General features: G+C 41.5%; 1 protein-coding gene and 1 long non-coding RNA gene across 2 annotated transcripts; one reads left to right on the forward strand and one right to left on the reverse strand.

Annotated features, from left to right (window-relative positions):
- Positions 1-3403: 3403 nt before the first annotated feature.
- Positions 3404-14163, reverse strand: LOC144504408 (uncharacterized). Its single transcript, XR_013499619.1, has 3 exons — positions 13763-14163; positions 6635-6909; positions 3404-4053 (listed from the first exon to the last, which is right to left on the reverse strand). It is a non-coding gene; the product is annotated as an uncharacterized LOC144504408 (long non-coding RNA).
- calm2b (calmodulin 2b, (phosphorylase kinase, delta)) lies at positions 12896-20215 on the forward strand. Its single transcript, XM_078229664.1, has 6 exons — positions 12896-13228; positions 15204-15234; positions 16210-16353; positions 16435-16541; positions 17300-17435; positions 19549-20215. The coding sequence occupies exons 1-6, from the start codon at positions 13226-13228 to the stop codon at positions 19575-19577; spliced, it is 450 nt and encodes a 149-aa protein (XP_078085790.1). The 5' UTR covers positions 12896-13225; the 3' UTR covers positions 19578-20215.
- Positions 20216-20425: the final 210 nt, after the last annotated feature.

Below are 20425 nucleotides of genomic sequence, written 5' to 3' on the forward strand. Positions count from 1 at the left end.
AGATCAACCCCCCCTTTATTTTTGCATTGTGCCCAAGCGGGCACTGTGATTGTAAGCAATGGAGGGAAAGTAAGGTGTGAGACTATTGGTGAATGAAGAATTAGGGTTGAGGTTACTGGTATCATACTCAATGATTTCCTCATAGATGGTCGTTAAGGAACTGTCCAAATTGCCACCTCACTTCTTCCTCCTCACCTGCTCACCTTGTAGCTGCTGGCAAGGCTGACTTCTCATTATAGCAAGGTTGTGCAGCATGCAGACCACCATCAATACTTAACAACCTCCCTGAAGTGTTTTCAGGGCTCCCACAGTGTGACCCATGCAGCAAAAGCATTGTTTCATCAAGCCAATGTTCTGCTCTATCGCATTTTGTGTGGCAGCATGGCTTTCATTGTATGTCTGCTGCACATATGTCCAGCAGAATTCGCCATGTCTTCAGTAAATAGTCCTTGTTGTATACCTACCATCCATTTGCTTAGCATGATGGGTCCAATGGGAGGCATTACTACTGCTGCTATGATACTGCATGATTTTCTATCAAAGGTCACACACCAGTTGAACATTGAGGGAGTGAAATTCCTTTTGATTCCAGTATAGGGAAGCGTTGACATGTGGCATCCACAAAGTGACGTGCATGCAGTCATTGGCACCTTACAACATAGGGAAGCTTCTTGTAGGAATGAGAATTCACTAAGTACCTTGATATCCTGGGCTGAGTGTGAGATCAGCACACAATGAGTTAAAACAGCTTCCTGCTGAGCAGAAGATGAATTGTGTAAGTGGGCCTAAGCCAAGGATGCCTTCACAGACAAAGAAGCTAATGGACTGCAAACTTCACTCATCCATGTCCCTGATGGTTTGAAAGATATTAATCAGGTCACGTATGTTTATAGTAATAAAATGATTGAATGAGTTTGTGACGGCAACATAACCATGGAGTTTAAGAGGACAGTATAACCATGGTAACAATGGTTAGAGGAGATTGACAAGAGCTAAGTGCATTTTTCAGGCTCAATGCTGTTATTCTGACATCACTTGTATGTATCTTTGATCGATTATGATTTAGTAATAGTATGCATGGAATGTAGTGATCAAAGATTGAATTTATATGAATTATATGTGAACCATTATATGCTATACTCATACTGGAATTATGAAGCGTGCTGTACCTGAGCACACATACAGAAGTGTGGTGCACGGCACATTTAGACCTGTGAACATATTAGATTATGAGTATGATGTTTCATTAAAGACTTGATTCTGTATTGTTACAACTACATGTATCTTTATCCTGATGTTTAAAGTAATGAGTTAGAAAAACAAAGTGGTGTAACATCTTGGTGAGCCCAACATGATATTCTCCACTTTTGTAAAGGTGGAGTTCATTGAAAAATGTTTCCCACGCGTCATGATCTAAAGGAATCTGCAGTTAACAATGGGAAGATCAGGATATATTCCAGGTGAGGTCGAGATTTTTCACTAAATGGTTTAAATCTGAAGAGTGGCCTTATGATATAGGGCAGGAAGCATGATATTAAGAAAAGATTACGCTTACTGTGTTTTTTAAGCACATGTGAATGTTACTGTTTTACTGGCTGGGACATTGCCCTCTTCTTCAGTTTTTATATCGTGTTTAGTTCATCAAATATTGATCTGACTTAAATTGGAATTACTAAGATTGACTAATCTATTTAATGGTGAAACCCATCTTTTATTATACCTAATGAAATTTTGGTTGTGGCAAATCAGTGCATCTCAAACCTCTGCTCGTGGTCCCATTTTAACGTTTGGAACTTGGTGTGACCCCAGTGAGACAGGGGTGGAGAGAGAGAGAGAGAGAAGATTGTGGGGGGGGGGGGGGATGTTATGAGAAAGGGTGGAGAAGCGTTGTGGGAGGGAGAGGTGAGTTATTTTTCTCACCAACCTTTCAAAGGCTCTGCTGGCAGCAGTGAAAAGGTTTTGGACCATGTATCCTTGTCACATGAACCACTGGATAGCAAATGAAAGGTTGTGAATGTCCTGACACTTGAAACCTGATCGAAGGCCGGTCTTGCCTGAATTTGCACTCTGCAACTGCCATTGTTGCCTTGGAGCTCATGACCCCAGTTGCTCATTCCATGAGCCCTCTGGGGGTCGCAGCACATAGTTTGGGAACCCCTGCTGTAAATTGTATGAAAGTCTCTAATTATAGACATAAAATTGTTACTAGAGTATTTTTTTAAAATTTCTGAATAATGCTAAGAAGTCAGTGATTTGAAGTGATTCTGATTGTTTAATCATCTTGAACATATATTCAGAAAAAAAAGAAAAAAGTGCGGTACGCCCTTCCTGCTGATGAACACATTCAGCTATATGGTGGTTAAGTGAGAGCGTTAGAACCATAGAATCCCTACAATGCAGGAGGCCATTCGGCCAATCGAGTCTGCACTGACTCAGCGACCGGAATTTACTGCCCTATCCACCATAGCGGGGATGAAGTGGAAATTGTCAAGAGCTTCAAGTTTGCAGGTGTCCAGATCACCAACAACTTGTCCTGGTCCCTCCATGCCGACACTATAGTTAAGAAGGAGGCTAAGGAAATTTGGCATGTAGCGGGCAGGACACAGACCATGCAAAAGTCCATTGATCTCGGGCAGGATTTTCTGGCATAGGGCAAGCGTGGCCAGAGAATCCCAACCAGCATCTTACCCAGGTCCTCCCCTCAATCCTATCTCCATAACCCCGTGCATTTACCATGGCTAATCCACCTAACCCACACATCTTGAGACATTAAAGGATAATTTAGCACAGCCAATCCACCTAACCTGCACATCTTTGGACTGAGGGAGGAAACTGGAGCACCCTGGAGAACAAACTCCACACAGACAGTCACCCTAGGCCGGAATTGAAGCCACATCCGTGGTGTTGAGGCGGCAATGCTAACCACTTTGCCACCATGCTGCTGAACATTAGCTCAAAATTAGTATAAAATCAGCGAATCATGATCTACCTGGTCCATATGTCTGGAGGCCATTCCCTGCATATGGGCTAATACCCTCAACAATATTGCATCCAAGGCAATGCACCAGAAAAATGTGCACAGGCACAGCAGATGCCATTTTGGAGATCATGGGACACAATTAGCACCGTAAAACAGCACAAACTATCCCAGTTTCACATTTTTTTTATTTAAAAGGAGTATCTTAAAGATGGACAGATGCAGAGGGCCTCAAGGACAGAAGCTATGAAAGCAATGGTGATATGGAAGAAGTGAGTCTGGACAAGAGGCGCGAGTTGGAGGAATGCAGAGTTGTTGGAGGATTGTAAAACCTGGAGAAGGTTGCAGAGGCAGCGAAACAAAATGCCACAGACCAATTTGAACACAAGGATGACAATTTTAAATTTGAGCCACTGTTTTGATTTTGATTTGATTTATTATTGTCACATGTATTGGCATACAGTGAAAAGTATTGTTTCTTGTGCTTTACAAAGTGCAGACAGTGCAGAATGTAGTGTTACAGTCATAGCTAAGGTGTAGAGAGAAACATCAACTTAGTACAAGGTAGGTCCATTCAAAAGTCTGATGGCAGCAGGGAAAAAGCTGTTCTTGAGTCAGTTGGTACATGGCCTCAGACTTTTGTACCTTTTTCCTGACGGAAGAAGGTGGAAGAGAGTATGTCTGGAGTGCGTGGGATCCTTAATAATGCTAGCTGCTTTTCCAAGACAGCAGGAAGTATAGACAGAGTCAATGGATGGGAGGCTGGTTTATGTGATGGACTGGACTTCGTTCATAACCTTTTGTAGTTTCTTGAGGTCTTGGTCAGAGCAGTTGCCATGTCAAGCTGTGATATATCCAGAAAAGATACTTTCAGTGGTGCATCTATAAAAGTTGGTGAGAGTCGTAGCGGACATGCCGAATTTCCTTAGCCTCCTTCTTAACCATAGTGTCGGCATGGAGGGACCAGGACAAGTTGTTGATGATCTGGACACCTGGAAACTTGAAGCTCTTGACAATTTCCACTTCATCCCCGTTGATGTAGATAGGGATATGTCCTCCACTGTGCTTCCATTACACTGTAGGTCAATGGCAAAGGAGAATGGAATTGTTGCAAGTTAGATTCAAGGCACCAGAGTTTTGGTTAAGGTTGAATTCATGAAAAAAAACACAAAACACACAATCACAAAAGCAAAATACTTCAGATGCTGGAATAAAAGCAGAAAATGCCGGATATATTCAGCAGGGTCATTCAATATCTGTGGAGTTGGAAATAGAAGAGAGGGAGGAACTCAAGAAAATTACAGTCACCAGGGAGCAAATTGTTGGAGCTGCAGGCAGACAAGTCCCCAGATTCTGATGGACTTTGTCTTAGGGTCTAAAAATAAGTGGTTAGTGAGATAGTTTCAGAGTTGGTCTTCATTTCCCAAAATTCCCTAGATTCAGGGAAGGTTCCATTAGATTGGAAAATAGCAAATTAATTCCTTTATTCAAAAAGGAAGATAGGGTAGCATGGTGGCACAGTGGTTGGCATTGCTGTTCACAGCTCCTGGGACTCAGATTCGATTCCCAGCTTGGGTCACTGTCGGTGCGGAGTCTGTACATTCACATTTTTTCAGCGGGATTTTCAAAATGAATTTCCCACACTCTGTGCACCACAGAGTGCACCAGCATGATTCACGCTAAAAAAAATCAGTGGGTGGGTCTATTCCCGCCTGAACGACCGGCAGCACAGTGCTGAGCGAGCCACTGTGCATGCACCGATCTGTCAGCGCCGAGATTGGAGCACGTAGCCCCGCACTCCCAGCCTCTTGATTGCTGGCCCCTCTGACTCCCCCAGGCCACGATCGCGTGTCCGGGCCAGCCCAATCTACCCCACCCCCCAGCAGTCCCGTTCTTCCCCCACCCCCCGGTAGTCCCAATCTCCCCCCAACACCGGCAGCCCCACCCCCCCATCCCGATGGCCAGTCCCGATCACTGGCTTCCCTCCCTCTGTCACCCAGCCAGGCTGCATTCCCACCAAGCTCCCCCCAGGGGCCCTGCTCCATTAGGCCCTGGCCCCACCCCTTGACACTGCCTGATGCCTGTTGGGCAGTGCCAAGGTGCCCCCTAGGCATTGCCACTTTGCCCCTTGGGCAGTGCCGGGGGCCAGGCTGGTTAATCAATTTATTGGAATTCTTTGAAGAAAAACATGTGCTATGGATAAAGGGGAATCAGTGAGTGTACTGCACTTAGATTTCCAGAAGGCATTTGAGAAGGTACCACGTCAAAGGTTATTGAAGAAAGTAAAAGCTCGTGGTTTAGTGGGTAACATATTGGCATTGATAGAAGGTTGGCTAGCTAAAAGGAGACAGAGTATGCATAAAAAGGTCATTTTCTGGTTGGCAAGATGTAACGAGTGGTGCGCTGCATGGATCAATGCTGCGGTTTCAACTTTTTACAATTTACATCAATGACTTGTATGAAGGGATTGAAGGTGTGGTTGCTAAATTTGCTGATGACACAATATAGATAGGAAAGTAAGTTGAGAAGAGAATATAAGGAGTCGGAAAAGGGACTTGGCTAAGTAAAATGTGAAACTGTCCATTTGGGCAGGAAAAATAAAAAAAACATTATCTAAATGGTTGAGGTTGCAGAGCTCTGAGATGCAGAGGTATTTGAGTGACTTGGTGCATGAATTGTGGGTAAAACAAGTAATTAGGAAAGTTAATATGTTATTGTTTAATTGCGAAATGAATTGAATACAAAAGTAGAAAGATTATGCTTTGGTTATACAAGGCACTGGGGAGACCACATTTGCAGCACTGTGCACAGTATTGGTCTCCTTACTTAAGAAAGGATGTAAATGCATTGAAAACAGTTCAAAGGAGGTTTACTACACTGATACCTGAATGGGCAGGTTGTCTTATGAGGAAAGGTCAACAGACTAGGCTTCTGAAGAGACTTGATTGAAGCGTATATGATCCTGAAGGGTATTGACAGGAAAGGATCATTTCTCTTGTGGGAGAATCTAGAACTATGGGTGACTGTTTAAAAATAAGAGGTTGCCCATTTAAGATAGATGAGGAGAATTTTTTTCTCTCAAGAGGGTTATGAGACTTTGGAACTCTCTTCCTCAACAGAGAGTCTTTGAATATTTCTAAGCCAGAGGCAGATGGTTCCTTGATAAGCAAGGAGGTGCAATGTTATTGGGGACAGATAGGAATGTGGAGTTGAGATTCAATCAGATCAGCCATGATCTTACTGAATGGGGAGCAGGCTCAAAGGGCCTATTCCTGCTCCTAATTTGTATATTCATATGAGAGAAAAACAACATTTACATTTCAGATCTATGACCTTTCATTGGATCAAAGAAAGAGAAAATGGGTTTTGCAATTACAACCCTTCACTTTGAAAGGTTCAAGAAACTAGGCAGTAATGAAAGGGAAGGTCACAGAGGTATTATTACCTTCCCTCTGTGACCTTCAGGCCTGCGAGACTCACGCCTGCTGTTCTCTAACAGAAATTTGAATGCTCCAAGACAATCTGTCTTGCTACTGCAGGCGCTTTGAGAGTGACATCTGTCAGACTGATGGTGTATATCATGACAGTCAATGTACTTCAAGTGTGATAAATGTTAATTTCTATCCAGGTTAAAAACTTGTTGTTTATTTCACTTACAGAACAATCTGATTAGTTGTAACTCAGTTTTGTTATTCCATGATATCTGTGATGTGTCTTACAAAATGTAACTCTTTACTCGATGAAAAACTGAGGCAGCTGTGGATAGGGATGTGAGGGTCACTGTGCCTTCAATGAATTTTTGAGAATGTCTATCTTTTCTTACTGGCCTGAACTGAAGCCAATAATTGCCATTGCTTCCTCTTCACGTGTTGAATGTTAGATTAGAAAATTTACTCCCCCACTGGTCTGGTGTTCATTGTGTGCTGCTGAATCTGCAGGAGGAATACACAGTGTTAATTGGCTGCTGCAGTCTCCAGATCCTGCAGTCATGTTTTACCAGGTTTAGTGGAATAGGTGACACTAATGAACTAATGTTAGATGGAACGGATGAGACTTCAATGTGCTAGCCTGCATTATAGGATATGAGACAATTGGCTTGCCAAGTGTTCCAGTATCTTAAGTACGACTTGAACTCATAACCTTTGACTCCGGGGAGAATGCGTCTACATTGAGCCAATGCAGACACTTTTTTGATCATTTCAATCCTCTCTATTTAGTCATATACTCATTTGGAATCTAATACGATACTATTCACGCAGCCTCAAGAATCCCTTGTTCTCTAAGGACTTAGCTTTTCTTTCAAGCTTATTGACTTGCAATTTTCTCATCTGGTCAACTTTATTTTGCTATCTGGTTTTCTAGTTTGTAAACATTGCACAATAAACACCTCGTAGCCTCCATTTTAAATTTTACTTTTAACAGCTACTGCCCTTGTAGTCCTGTTTCTTTGGTCCCATCATGTTTGCCACTTCCTTTTGGGTTTTGCTGTTTACTGACATCCCTGTTTGAAATTTGGTTACCCGCTTAAATATGGGCTTGCTTCAGTAGCAGTGTCCTTTCGGTTCCAACGCTGTCCTGACTGCCGCCTGCCTTTAGTCCTTGCACGATCTGCTTGCTGCTCTTATAGTTTCCCCTCCTGTTGCGGACACAGGCAGTCCGTTCTTCCTGGTCGAGTACAGAATAATGAGAATGTGCTATGGGATGTCCTGAGCTGCCTGTATGTGTGCATGGTACAGAAAGACGAGTCTTCAGTTTCCCTCCCTATCTGCTAATGGTGCTCTCTCTATTTGTTGGAAATCCTGATCTACTAAATTGCCCCACTGCTTACACGGCAGACACTTGCCACTGCCCTTGCGCATGCGTGACGTTTCCACCCTAGTTACTGCATTGCACCACTGACTCACGGTAACACCCCCCCAGCAACTGAACACAGATGTGGGCAAGTTCGTCTCTAGTTCAATAACATATAAAGCAAACAGATAAATAATAAATAGCTCAGTGACATATTCTGTTGGCCTTTGACCTGTCAGAAAATAACTGGGTTTGCATTCATTTTATTCGAATTTGAAAAGTTTACAAATGTATCAGCACTTCACTTTCATCAAAGTAGTATCATTAAGCTGAAGTATTCTTCATCGTTCAATTTTTGATTTAAACATGTTCAAAGTAAAATAAAACAACAATTAATCATAAATTATGCCAAACACATACATATACTCAAAACTTCCCTGCATGCAGCCTTTTTTTGAAAAGCAGCACATCCATTTAGGAGAATAAAAAAATTATAAATCTCTCTGGGTGGGCACTTACAAAAAGAGTTCTACCACTCAAATAAATAACTGCTTCACAGCAACGTAATGATATTTGTAAATAGTGTTAATCAGCCAACTTTGCAAATCAGAAGGGTATAGGTAAAATGTTTGCTATCAGAATTAATTTGATTTGACATTAACTGCAACCTAATATTGTCATTTCAGCAAATCTATTTGAAGTGTTGTGGTTCAGGACTTTTCATAGCTGCCTTTGTAAGGGGGGGGAAACTTGATTAATCAGAATTGTTTTGCAAGACTGTCAAAAAGTGAACCTGAATGGCTCAAGTCGCCTCAAATGGCCTGTGGCAAATGTGCAATTCCCATCTGTTGGAAATATTCATAAATGTATCCATAATACTGTACTTCAGATTATTGAAAATAAGGTTAAATTAGCTGATCATATAAACTTGTGCATCTGAAAGGAGTAACGTGAGACAAACAGCACTTTTTGTTTGAGTAGCTAGCTTGTCTGATGGACAATTAAACTCATCATGCTTAAAAATTGTCAAACTACCAAAATATATATGCACATTGAGTTTTTATTTGATTAATGTGAAATATTTACTCACCCTTGTATCTAAATTCAGAAAATTCAACAGCAGTCAATATTAATGAATTCCAATGTGTACTTATGGGTACTGCTGGAGTTTAACCAGATAAAATTCACTAACATATGCTTTCTTCTCCTTGTCAACCAAAAATGATCCTGTACACAAATTATTGTTTTTTTTAGGTGTTTAAGAACATGAGAAATAGGTTAGATGTAACGGTAGATCATACAGCCCAATGGGCCTGATCCTCCATTCAATGCAACCATTTTCCTGCCTACTCTCCATATCCCTTGATTCCATGAGATCCCATAAACCTGTATGTCTCAACCTTAAACATATTCAATGATGGATCAGCCACAACCCTCTGGAGTAGAGAATTCCAAAGTTAAGTTTGCAAACCCCTTGAGTGAAGGAAGTTGTCCACATTTCAGTCCTAAATGATCAGGCCCTTATCCTAAGACTGTGCTTCCATGTTCTAGATTTCCCAGCCCGAGAAAACATCTCCCGTGTCTGAATCACTTCTCTTCCCTCTAAACTCATGTAACGGACAAAATATGTGCCGAGGGAAAGAAGCTGCTGGGAATAAATTTGACCATTAATTATAGTAAGCTCAAGTGTGCGAGGAACTGAAATCATAACCTGAATATTTTTGTGTTCAGAAACAAATGTTATGATATTGTCTAGGAATAGGGCTTGGGTGGGATTGTGGTCAGTGCAAACTCAATGGGCTTAATGGCCTCCTTCTGCACTGTAGGGATTCTATGATTCTCACACTTGGCCTGTATAGCAGTATGTTGGCCACATTTCAACTATTTATAAAAAGAATTGCTCTTGGGATGCAGACAACACCGACAAAAGTGTATTTTTGTCACATTGTCCACAGAGAGGGGATTGGAGTCTTTTCCATGAAGGAATATAGTAAACTAGTTGCATTTTTACAACTAAATAGCAACTTTCATGATCATGCACTAAACCACAAATTACTAAATTGACCTCAATTTCAGAACTTGCCAAAAACTTGTGACCTCATGTTTGCTCTATCAATAAAATATTGAGTTATTTGCAAATCAGCAGAAACAATCCCAGCTCTAAGTGACAGGAGCACACCTTCAGGTCCTGTCAATAAACCAGACTGTTCAGTCAATTATCAATAAGACTCTAGAGTGCTGCTGATCTTGCCAAGCTTGGGTATTGGTTATCAAATAGAGGATTAACTTGTCACCAATCTTCAATTATAGAGCCCATCATCATACAGTCAGTTCGACTCCAAAGAGACTCTGATTACTTCCTCTGAGGGTGGATAATAACAAATCTGTCATTAGACAACTGACACATGCAGATATACCCCTCACTAGACAGGTGGTACATTTAAGGAGCTCTTCCCAAGTGGTATGAAGCACAAATTACCATGAAATTTATGAACATATTGCCATTGCTCTCCTAACCACAGCATTAGGTATATTAAATGTAGTTTGTGATGAAGAACTTCAGCAATAATTCCATACACCTCTACAATCAAGGGTCTTTGGATATGTGAACACATTCATATAATCAGGACATATTCATTCCAGCAATTTTCATCCAAACATTTTGGATTTCCATATCAGATAAAGGAGGCTTTTAATGTGATATTTGTTATGAAGAACCACTTGTGGCATAATTACTTTGTTGTTGAAGTCCAGTGCCATGTAATAAGATCATCCTTGCCTCCATCGAGCAGACTCGATGGGCTGAGTGGCCTAATTCTGCTCCTATGTTTTATGGTCTTTATGGTCCCGTTAAATCAGTTGGAGATTAATCTAAGTGGCAGTATAACTCGTCTAGGGACCAAACTTTCAAACATGCGAAATCAGGAAATTAGAGATTATGTGCAATTTCTCATGCTGTTCTGACTTCAAAAATTGTATATTTTGACTGGTGTAAAACTACATTTTAAAAATTCTGATGATCCACTGGATCTCTTGCTCATTAAAAATTGGCTCCTGAGGAACTAGCATTTTAAGGATGTGTGCTCAAAGCTTAATTCCTACTTAGATGAAGACACTCACTGTTGGCAATATAACTCGGGTCTGCCATTTATAGATAGCAATCCCAGACTGACATTTGCACCACAACTGCAGTCTAATTTGAAAATAATGATTACACAACAATACATATGATTCTTTAAAAGGTGAAATGTTGTCTAATTCTGGCACTAGATTTTAATAAAGTTTACTGGTATATGAATGTTTCTACCACTTGGCTGGATTTCATACACTTGGATCCATGACAACTGTGACAAACATATGCAGTAGGAATGTGTTATAGATTGTATCCTTGCAAGTGTGTGTTGCGAGTGGAAAGCATTTTGAACTACATAATAGGACTACCTCCTGGTTGTTTGTTACTGGTGCTAATGAGAATGATTTGAGCAATGAATTAAGAATATCATACAATAAATACCATTGTCTCAAGTGTGAGATTCCTTATACTAGTATCAATAGCTAATTAAGTATCATGACGACATTGCAGGTATAGGCAGCAAGGTGATACCCAAACACGTTTCCTCCTTTGTCTACCCTGACACTTTTAAATAAGTTTAAGTTCTTGTACATTAATCTAATATAGAGGAAGGAAGGAAATTATGCAAATGGTGCATATTTATTTTAATTACTCCAAAAATATTTTGTTACACATCTGCAACCCAGAAATAATTATTTACACTAGGGCCTCAAAGCACTTTTAAAAGTTTCTGTTGGCCAGAGCTGCACATTTTTAAACGGTCCCCCAAGAATTGCAGACTGTGCAACATAGAACAACGTTCCAGAATATAAAACACATATCTATGTACAATATTCTGAAGCATGGTGAGAAACAATACAAAATTACAAGATTAAATGGCTCCTTAGATGCTATAAACATTAAATCAGAGCAATTGTGAAGTTTTGTAATGTTTATTAACTGCAAAGTGTGTACAACTGTAGTTCCGACATTTAAAAATAAACTAGAAAATTGTCCAGAAACTTAGTGAAATTTGCGATTTTTAAAGTTTTTACTTTCGTTGGCCACCATGTAGTATGCCAAACAACAGGCAATATTTAAAGCAAGTAGAAGAAAACCTTAATTTAAAAATGATAGGGTATTCAAGTTTGCGAGGGAGTAACACTTGGACAATAGTTTTAATTTATTATCAAAGTGTTAGAGTTTATTTATTAGTGTCACAAGTAGGCTTACTTCAACGTTGCAGTGAAGTTACTGTTAAGATCCACTCGTCATGAATAAATTCAGATATTCAGCATGAGAAACACGTGGCCACAACAAAGTCACAATCCAATACCATTACAAATACTACAAAATATCTGACTAAAGATTATAAAAATTGGCTGTTCGATTGGGTGGCGGAGAGGGGAACACAAGTAGCATGTTTGCAGGAACAGCCAAAGAACACATACTTTGAAAGAACACATACTTTGAAACCAACTCAAGAAAACAGATAGCTGGGAACCCAAATATTGGGGGGATGGGGAATAATCAGCCACGTGCGTGTGTGGCACACACAAAAAAATCATATCCATGGCATAATGTTACAAAGATAAATGAGCAAGCTTTCATGTTAATATGTTGTAGCAGGATGCAGCAAGGGAGCTGCGACCAACAGGTTGAGAGACTGTGCAATGTTTGGAGTGTGCTGCAGTGTACATTTAATATCAGCTATCTTGTCCTCCCTCCCCCCCTCTTATTACACCAAGGTGCGGCGGTACTGCGCCGAACTAGACCAGGCCGTGCCCGTGCTACGCTAAGCAACGACCATCCCCCCCCTCCCAGCCCAGCTAGCTCTGAATAACGGGGCAGGGGGCGAGCGGACACCAAACATCAGCACCAACATCACCAGCGGACGCTGCCTTTGCACTGACGCATTGCAGGTACGGCCCGACCAATCAGCGGCCCGCACAGGGAGCCGTGCCGCCGCCGCCGCGCCAGGCTACATCTGCCTCCGCGGGGGTGGGGGGTGGGGAGGAAAGCAAAAGAAAATAGTCCCCGAGCCGGAGACGGGGCATCCGACTTGCTGAGGGAGGGAGAGAGGAGGGAGTTGGCGATCAACAAATCGATGGCACTATTGGATGAAAGGGAGATGGAGGATTAATTCGAAGTTGGGTTTTTCTTTGTGGTGAAGGGGGGGGGGGAGGGGAAGAGGAGGGGGAACGGCCATGAACCCTGGGCGGGGGAGGTGGCGAAGAGGGCGGATCCGCGGTGGGGGCGGGGGCGCTGCGGAGGGATACACGGGCAGAGAGCGGTGTTAAGCAGCCGCTGTGAGCGGGCTGTTTATAGTCAGTGGTGGCGAGGGCGGAGAGGAGTTCAGCCGCGAGCAGGGGCAATCGGCAACCAGTTCACAACGCTGCAAAAAAATGGTGAGTCCAGTCACCCCCCTCTGGCTCTCTCTCAGCCTTCGATTCTTATTTCACCCCCAGCACTCCTTGCCGTTGGAAGCGAATGGATTTATTCCCCCTCACACCCACTCTATCGGGGCTGTGTAATATTTTTTCCCCCCCTTGGACTACGAGCGGAGATTTCTTCTAATCGAGATTCCCCCCCTCCCTTTTCTCTCTCTCGTTTGGTGAGATTATGACGCCTCTGTGGAGCCAGGAGATGGGAGGGTGAAAACCGGCGGGCTGCCACTGCGGCCCATTAGCGGCGGTGTCGCCATCAGCCCGAGCTGGTGTTCATTTTATTTCGCTCCCCTGTGGTTTTTTTTAAAAAATGAGGGAGGTGCCGACATTGGTGTCCGTTGGGGTGGACGAGCGGGTGGGGAAGAAGGTGGGCTTGATCGGGGGATTGGCGGCGTTTCCTCCTGTTTCAGACTGGAGTGTGCGAAGGGTTGGTTGCCATTTCTCTCCTTTCCGCCCTCTCTTTTTTTTGTTGTCGGACGCGGCGGCGAACCTTACCTGATAACCGGCGCTGTCCGTCCGTCCAGCCCCATTCTTCTCCCATGGGAGAATGGGGCAGATGTGCGGTTGTGGTGGTGCCGCCGCCCTGCTGCCAATCCAGAGGCGGCGGTTCGGACCGTTGGAGACCTTTGGGGGGGGGGTGTTGGTGAGCCCGCGCGGAAACAACTGGAGAGGTGAGGGCGCGTGAGAAAGGGGGGGATAGCGCATGCTCGTGGGGTAACGGTCTCGAGGGGGAGAGGGGTTGGCGCATGCCCGGGGAAGGAGGATGGCGCATCTTCGTGGGGTAATGGTCCCGGGGGGGGGGGGAGGGGATGGTGCATGCTTGCGGGTTAATGGGTGGGGGAGGTGGCGCATGCTCGAGGGCGCGTGCTGTTGGGGGTAACGGTCCCCCCCCCCCCCCCCCCCGGGTGTTCAATCCCGCCACTGCCGCCTTTTTAGAGCGGGGCTCCGTGTCAGCGTTGTTTTACGAAAGCGTTAATGTCCAAGGCTTGAATTTATTTCCGGGGGTGGTGGGTGGAAAGTGTGTGTGTGTGGTGGAAGTTGTCTATCTCCGGAGATGGGCTGCTTTTTAAATTATCGGCACTTCCGGCTGCAGACGCGCAATGCAGAGAAACCGAGCAAACTGCAGGCTCCAGGATGGGGAGGGTCCCTCACTGGAGAGCGAGGGATGGAGTTTACAACGCTGTGGGCGCGTCGGTTTTGAAATGCTTTCATTCTCCCCGCGTATTTGACCAAACTCTTGATTTCGATGCTTTCATCGAAAGTTTTTGAATTCTCCCAATGTTTGTAACTTGAGATGTGGTGTCCCTCTTTCTCTCCGGGAGGGGTGTTGTTGTTGAATGCCCTGCGTGACCTCTTAAATTTCTTATTTGGGAGGCTTGAGGTGGTTACTGTGGAGCTGAAGAATGACTGACTGTTGGCTTTGTGGAATTTGAGCCACTCCCTCACTTTACTGCTTGGTTTCTATCTTATCGCTGCACCAATTATTATTGGCTGTTTGCACTTGCCTTCTGAAATTATTTTACCTATAGTATGTAATAGATGAACTAGTTAATGGATTTCGTTTGAAATCAGAAATTTCACTTCTCAAAACCTGTGGCTGGCTGGCTGAATGATACTTATGTCCAGGGGACTACTGAACTTGGTCTCCTGAAAAAATGTCTCCGCCAGAGTCTGTGTTGCTGGTGAGCTATTAAAAACATCTTGTGTTGTCTTAGCATGTGTAAATCTTGTGTTGCCTAGTGGACTGTTTGGGTCCTATGCAGGCACCCTCAGCAATATTATCTTGGACCTTTTATTTTTTGCAAACATGACTTTTTTTGTAGATTTCTTAGTGTTGAGCTGAATCATTGCATCATTTGGCCCAATTATGAATTTCTTCTGTCCTATTAAATCAGTCTGAAATGTAAATAATGCATAATCTGTAATTGTCTTTCAGGCTGATCAACTAACAGAAGAGCAAATTGCTGGTAAGTATTGAAAAAAAACTGACCTATTTTAATTATAAACGGTCTGTTTTGTGGGAGATGCAAGATATTCAAAGCTCAGTTTTAGTACTACATGAGTTTGCAAATATTTTTGTTCTGATTATCTGTTGCAAGAAATCAGATGGGGGAAGATGTACTGTTTTGAAGTTGTGGAGTTTGATCTCAATTGGTATAGCTTGGTGGTAGGAAAAAGTGGTTGGGGTTGAGCTCCAGGTAGCTCTTTTAAGGTACCAACTTGAAGGGTTAATTTAATTGCCTCTGTTGCCTATCCTTGAACTTTGGTTCCTTTCTATAATTTAAGGAGCTTACAAATTGTTCAGTTTAAATACAACAGAGCAATGAAGTGATTCCTCTATGCATGCTTTGCACTTCCTGGTTGTACTTGTGCTTTATAGTTACAGTATCTTTGTGTATTTTATCAGACTACTTGAATAGGGAGTGCATATGCATCATTTGGCATTGAACATTGCCTGAACAGATTTGTCTATCAAATTCTGCACTTACTTGGGGAGGAGGAACAAGATGAAGTGATGCACTAAAGTGCTGCTTCCAGTCATTTTTGCCTTTTATTGTCAAACATTTTGTGGTCTCTGTATTAAATGATCCATATGTTAAGCACCTGTTTTTGTCAAAGCTAGTTAGACCTTGTATTTAAAAACAAACAAAATTACTACCCTATGCTTTGGCTGGGTCAGTTATTAAGATCGGTTTTAACATTCGGGTACTAGCTGCTTTATGTCTGAAAAATATGCAGCTTTATCTTTGGCGTAATCTAATGATACTTGCTCTCCATTTTACAATTGGCATGATTCAGTTGAGAACTTTATAGGTTTAGCAATAAAATTGATCTGGATATTGCCTCGCACAACTTGTGTTGAATGGTTTAAAATATTAACTTTAGTGCATACAGTGAAATCACATGTCTATTGTGCTAGCATATTGTTTTTCTCCTTGTAGAATTCAAAGAGGCCTTTTCACTCTTTGACAAAGATGGGGATGGTACCATAACAACAAAGGAACTTGGAACAGTTATGAGATCACTAGGCCAGAACCCAACTGAGGCGGAACTACAGGATATGATCAATGAGGTTGATGCTGATGGTAAGCAGGAGAAGCAACAATCCCTCCTGAGCATTTCCAAATATTGTGTGCTATTTTCACTAACTTCCATTTTTTTGGCAGGAAATGGAACAATTGACTTTCCAGAATTTCTGACAATGATGGCAAGAAAAATGAAAGATACAGATAGTGAGGAAGAAATCAGAGAAGCATTCCGAGTGTTTGATAAGGTATATGCTAATTCTATCTAAATTGCTAGTGAGTATTTGCTGTACTTGTGCTACCAGGTTAAGCTCAATGCAGTTTCTTCCCCAGTTCCCCTGGAAATGGACTTAGCAAGGTCAGCATTCCGCTGGCTCAGTGTGGCTCCTAGCCTCCTTTGATTTTACCCTTGCAGTCCCAAATTGGAACACTGTTTTTGCACTGTAGGCTTTTGGCCACCATAAACTGGGTTGAGATTACTGTGTTCCTGAAGCAACTGAATGTAGACTTAATATAGATTGGATTTTAATTCAGGATCTTGGGCGAAGAACTTGCATTTTATATAGTGTCCTTCGCAACTGACATTCCAAAGCATTTTACAATTATGTAGCCTCTTGTGTAGAAAATGCAACAGCCAGTTTTATGTACAGCAAGATTTCGTGCTCAACAAATAAGCAGAAAATTGTGGTGTGGTTGAAGGATAAGTGGGAATGCTCTTCAGAATCACCACAGGACCATACTACTTTGTTTAATCTGAAATGCCACTTCAAAGGTGCTTTGCTGTTTTTGCAAATGTCAGCCTGAATGACGTATTAGTCCAGATTGAACTTTGAATTCACAACCTTAACTTTGGCAAGAGTTCTACGCCTCATCCAAGACTAAAGGTTAAATGTAACCTCCTCCTGGGTGACTTGGTTCTATCTTGCATGACCCTTTACCAGCATTTTTCCTTTAAATAGATATTGAAAACAAAATCATAGACTGTTGCATTTCTTTTGGCTTCCAGGATGGTAATGGTTACATCAGTGCTGCAGAACTTCGTCATGTAATGACAAACCTTGGAGAAAAATTGACAGATGAGGAAGTTGATGAAATGATCAGAGAAGCAGATATTGATGGTGATGGTCAAGTGAACTATGAAGGTAAGCTTATTCTCTAGCAGGGAAGTTGCTATCTCGCACTGTTTTCTCCACATGACATTTTTGTGGTACAGTGTCTTGCATTTCATATCCAACTACAGGAAACGTATCTGGCACTCTACCAAACAGAATTTGCTTATCTGGAATTTCTGACATTCCCCTAAAAATCATTTTTACCGTGAACCTATACCTATGTACTATAATAATGCTTGCTTTAAAACCTGTATACTATAAAATAATCCTACTTTGTTTTAATTGCTGTTGAAGATTTGATCTGAGTACTTTAGTTCTGCAAGTATTCTACATTCCATTGATATTTGGAATTTTCTGTACCCGCTTTTTGATCAGCCCATCCATTCACCATGCAGTCCAGATAATAAAGATTTTACTGTATAACACTGAATAAATTTGCTTGTCTACACTTAAGTTTTGACTGGAAAGGCTACCAAGTTACTTTCAGACTCCCTGAAATGGGAGAGCACAACTTTTTTTAAGCAAGCAGCTTTTGCTGTCCACTTCAGCAAAAATATGCTTGAGTGGGATGTCTACAAAATACAGTTGAGCTATTGAGTCCCATGTGTGCATCACGTATGGTACAGTAATTGAAAAAAATGTAGTTATTCAAATAGCTTCATTTGATTCCCAAGGAAGGTAACAATTAAATTGCTACGTTCAAATGACCCTGAAGTCCAACTTGCTCATGGTGTGGTAGCAAGGTATCTAATGCTGATCAATCTAGATTTAATAGTGACAGGAAGCTTTATAAACTTAGTCCTTCCTTGATGCTACTGTATTTGAACTCCTTTCTTTGGCTTGAATATGCATTATTAAGCATCCAAACATATTTTATGCATTCTACAAATGTGCTTCTTGGTCTTTTGGTTAAGATCAAGTGTTTGATCAAGCCCAAGCTTGCCTCTTGTGGGGACCATGAAATAGATTCTCAATTTTTTCTGAAAAAGCAAGGAATGGATTTGGGTTTTCCTGGTTCACTAAGCATTGGCTTTCTAATTTTAAGAATAGAGTAAATTGTTTATAAATGGCCCATCTTGTGCTGTGGTATTGATGACCAATACTTATATTGCCTTTTGCCCCTAGTCATTAGAGGTAGCAGGAGTAGGCCTTTAAGTCTTTATGGCCTGTATTTCAAATGTTTAAATCAATCTTTTAACATGGTTAAAAACTCTCCATGGCCAAAACTAGAAATAAAGACTGCAAAGTTTGCTAAATATTGACCATCCATACAAACCCAGCTCTCCTGGCGTGACAAGATAATTACCCTGTTTGGTTTCACTAGATTTCTTAATTAAGCTAAGTCTAGAAGTTGGAAATTCGCACCTGGTATATCTGGATGGGTAACTATGGTCAGTATTGGTATATAACATACATCTGAAATATATTGAGTTGTCTGCATCAGAACTGAAGTACATCACTAGATTACTCTCTGGTCGAACAAGAACCAAACCTGTGAAATGGCTTAACACTGATCTTCATACTTATGCATAGTTATTTATACATTACAAGCAATTGACTAGTTTTAATTCGCCTGGATTTGCTAAATTGTGAATTTTTAAGTAATGGGCTTATTGTCCTGAATTGATCAAAGATTACCCTAGGTAATTATTGATTTGGTTTAATGTTTTATTAAAAGCTGGATGGCTTCTCCTATCAAAGATGTTGTCTCACGTTTTCCTGAAAAACTTTGAATTGCTGCTCTGGTGTTTTACATCATTACTGTTACCAACAGTTTTACTCAAATCCTGAATTTGCTCTGCCTGAGCATGCTAGATTGCTTAATTGCTAAATGAGGATGAAACTGCTTTGACATGCTGCTCTACCCAAGTAGCCCCCTGCCCCTCCCATGTACATACGTGCAGTCACTTTTTTTGTTGGCTTGGTTAGTTTTCAAAAATTTTATGCCCATTGATTTAACACCAAATTTTAATGTGTTTAATCTGGTAAGCATGTGTTCCATGTTTAAAGAACTTTGTCCCTTAATATGACAAGTGCCATGGGGGTGGAAGACAAGTTGAACTTGACTGATCTCAAATCACCTGCACTTAAGTTTTGATGCTTTAGAAGCCAACTAGAGTAACATTTTTTTCTTTATTTGCAGAGTTCGTACAAATGATGACTGCAAAGTGAAGATCTTGTACAGAAAACCTTTTAATTTTCTTGTAAAAAAGCATTGTTTATTTGCCTTTCCTTTGTTTGTAATTTCTGTAATGTTTCTCTCCTGCCCCAACTGTCTAAAACATATGCATGTATAGTGGGTAGAGTTACAGTCCATGTTATTTTCCTTCAATATCCTCTTGTCATTGTTTTCTTTTGCATTTGAGACAAGACTTTGGTGTAACAAAAGTTGCATGTGGCTTTATCTTGAAGTGCATCCAAGCTCTTCTACACATTCAAAGCTACACAAGGACTTGTGGTTTAACGAGGGATCATCTGGGTATGCTGCTGTGAGGAAATGGCTGATGATATCAGCATGTATTGCATTGCTGTTTAAATGCAGAGTTATCACTCTGCATGGAGTAAGGACAGAGCCTAAAATTTCTCAGCATTGCACTATAGCAAAACGGGTGTATCATCCAGGTACTCGTACACTAAACCTTTTTTGTATTTGCTGTTCCATACAAGAAGCATTCTTGTTTTCTTACTGTGCTCTTTCAAAATTTTGTTTAGCCACTTAGTTCTTTCTGAAATCTGCTTTGGCACTGACATGCCTGAAATCCATTCCAAGTTGTATATTTTTTTCCAATAAAACTACAATTTACCCAAAACTTCTGTTTTGTAGTTTGTTCCTATAATGTGACACAGGCAGTAACTTTGACCATAATTGGCCTTTTGCAAACTAGCATTACAGCTTCCTTATTGGGTAGCCATTTGAAGTCCATATGTAATTTTTTGATGAATCCTTGTGCTCTTGATCTAAGTATTGTTAAACTGGTGAAATCATTCTTCTCACTGATCTGACTAATTTAATTTTTCCA

The sequence above is a fragment of the Mustelus asterias genome, chromosome 15 (assembly GCF_964213995.1).
Source record: "Mustelus asterias chromosome 15, sMusAst1.hap1.1, whole genome shotgun sequence".
NCBI lineage: Eukaryota > Metazoa > Chordata > Chondrichthyes > Carcharhiniformes > Triakidae > Mustelus > Mustelus asterias.

Coding starts and splice junctions, on each gene's coding strand:
- calm2b (XM_078229664.1), top strand. Junction 15,235..16,209: donor AACAGAAGAGCAAATTGCTG/GTAAGTATTGAA, acceptor TTCTCCTTGTAG/AATTCAAAGAGGCCTTTTCA. Junction 16,542..17,299: donor CATTCCGAGTGTTTGATAAG/GTATATGCTAAT, acceptor TTTGGCTTCCAG/GATGGTAATGGTTACATCAG.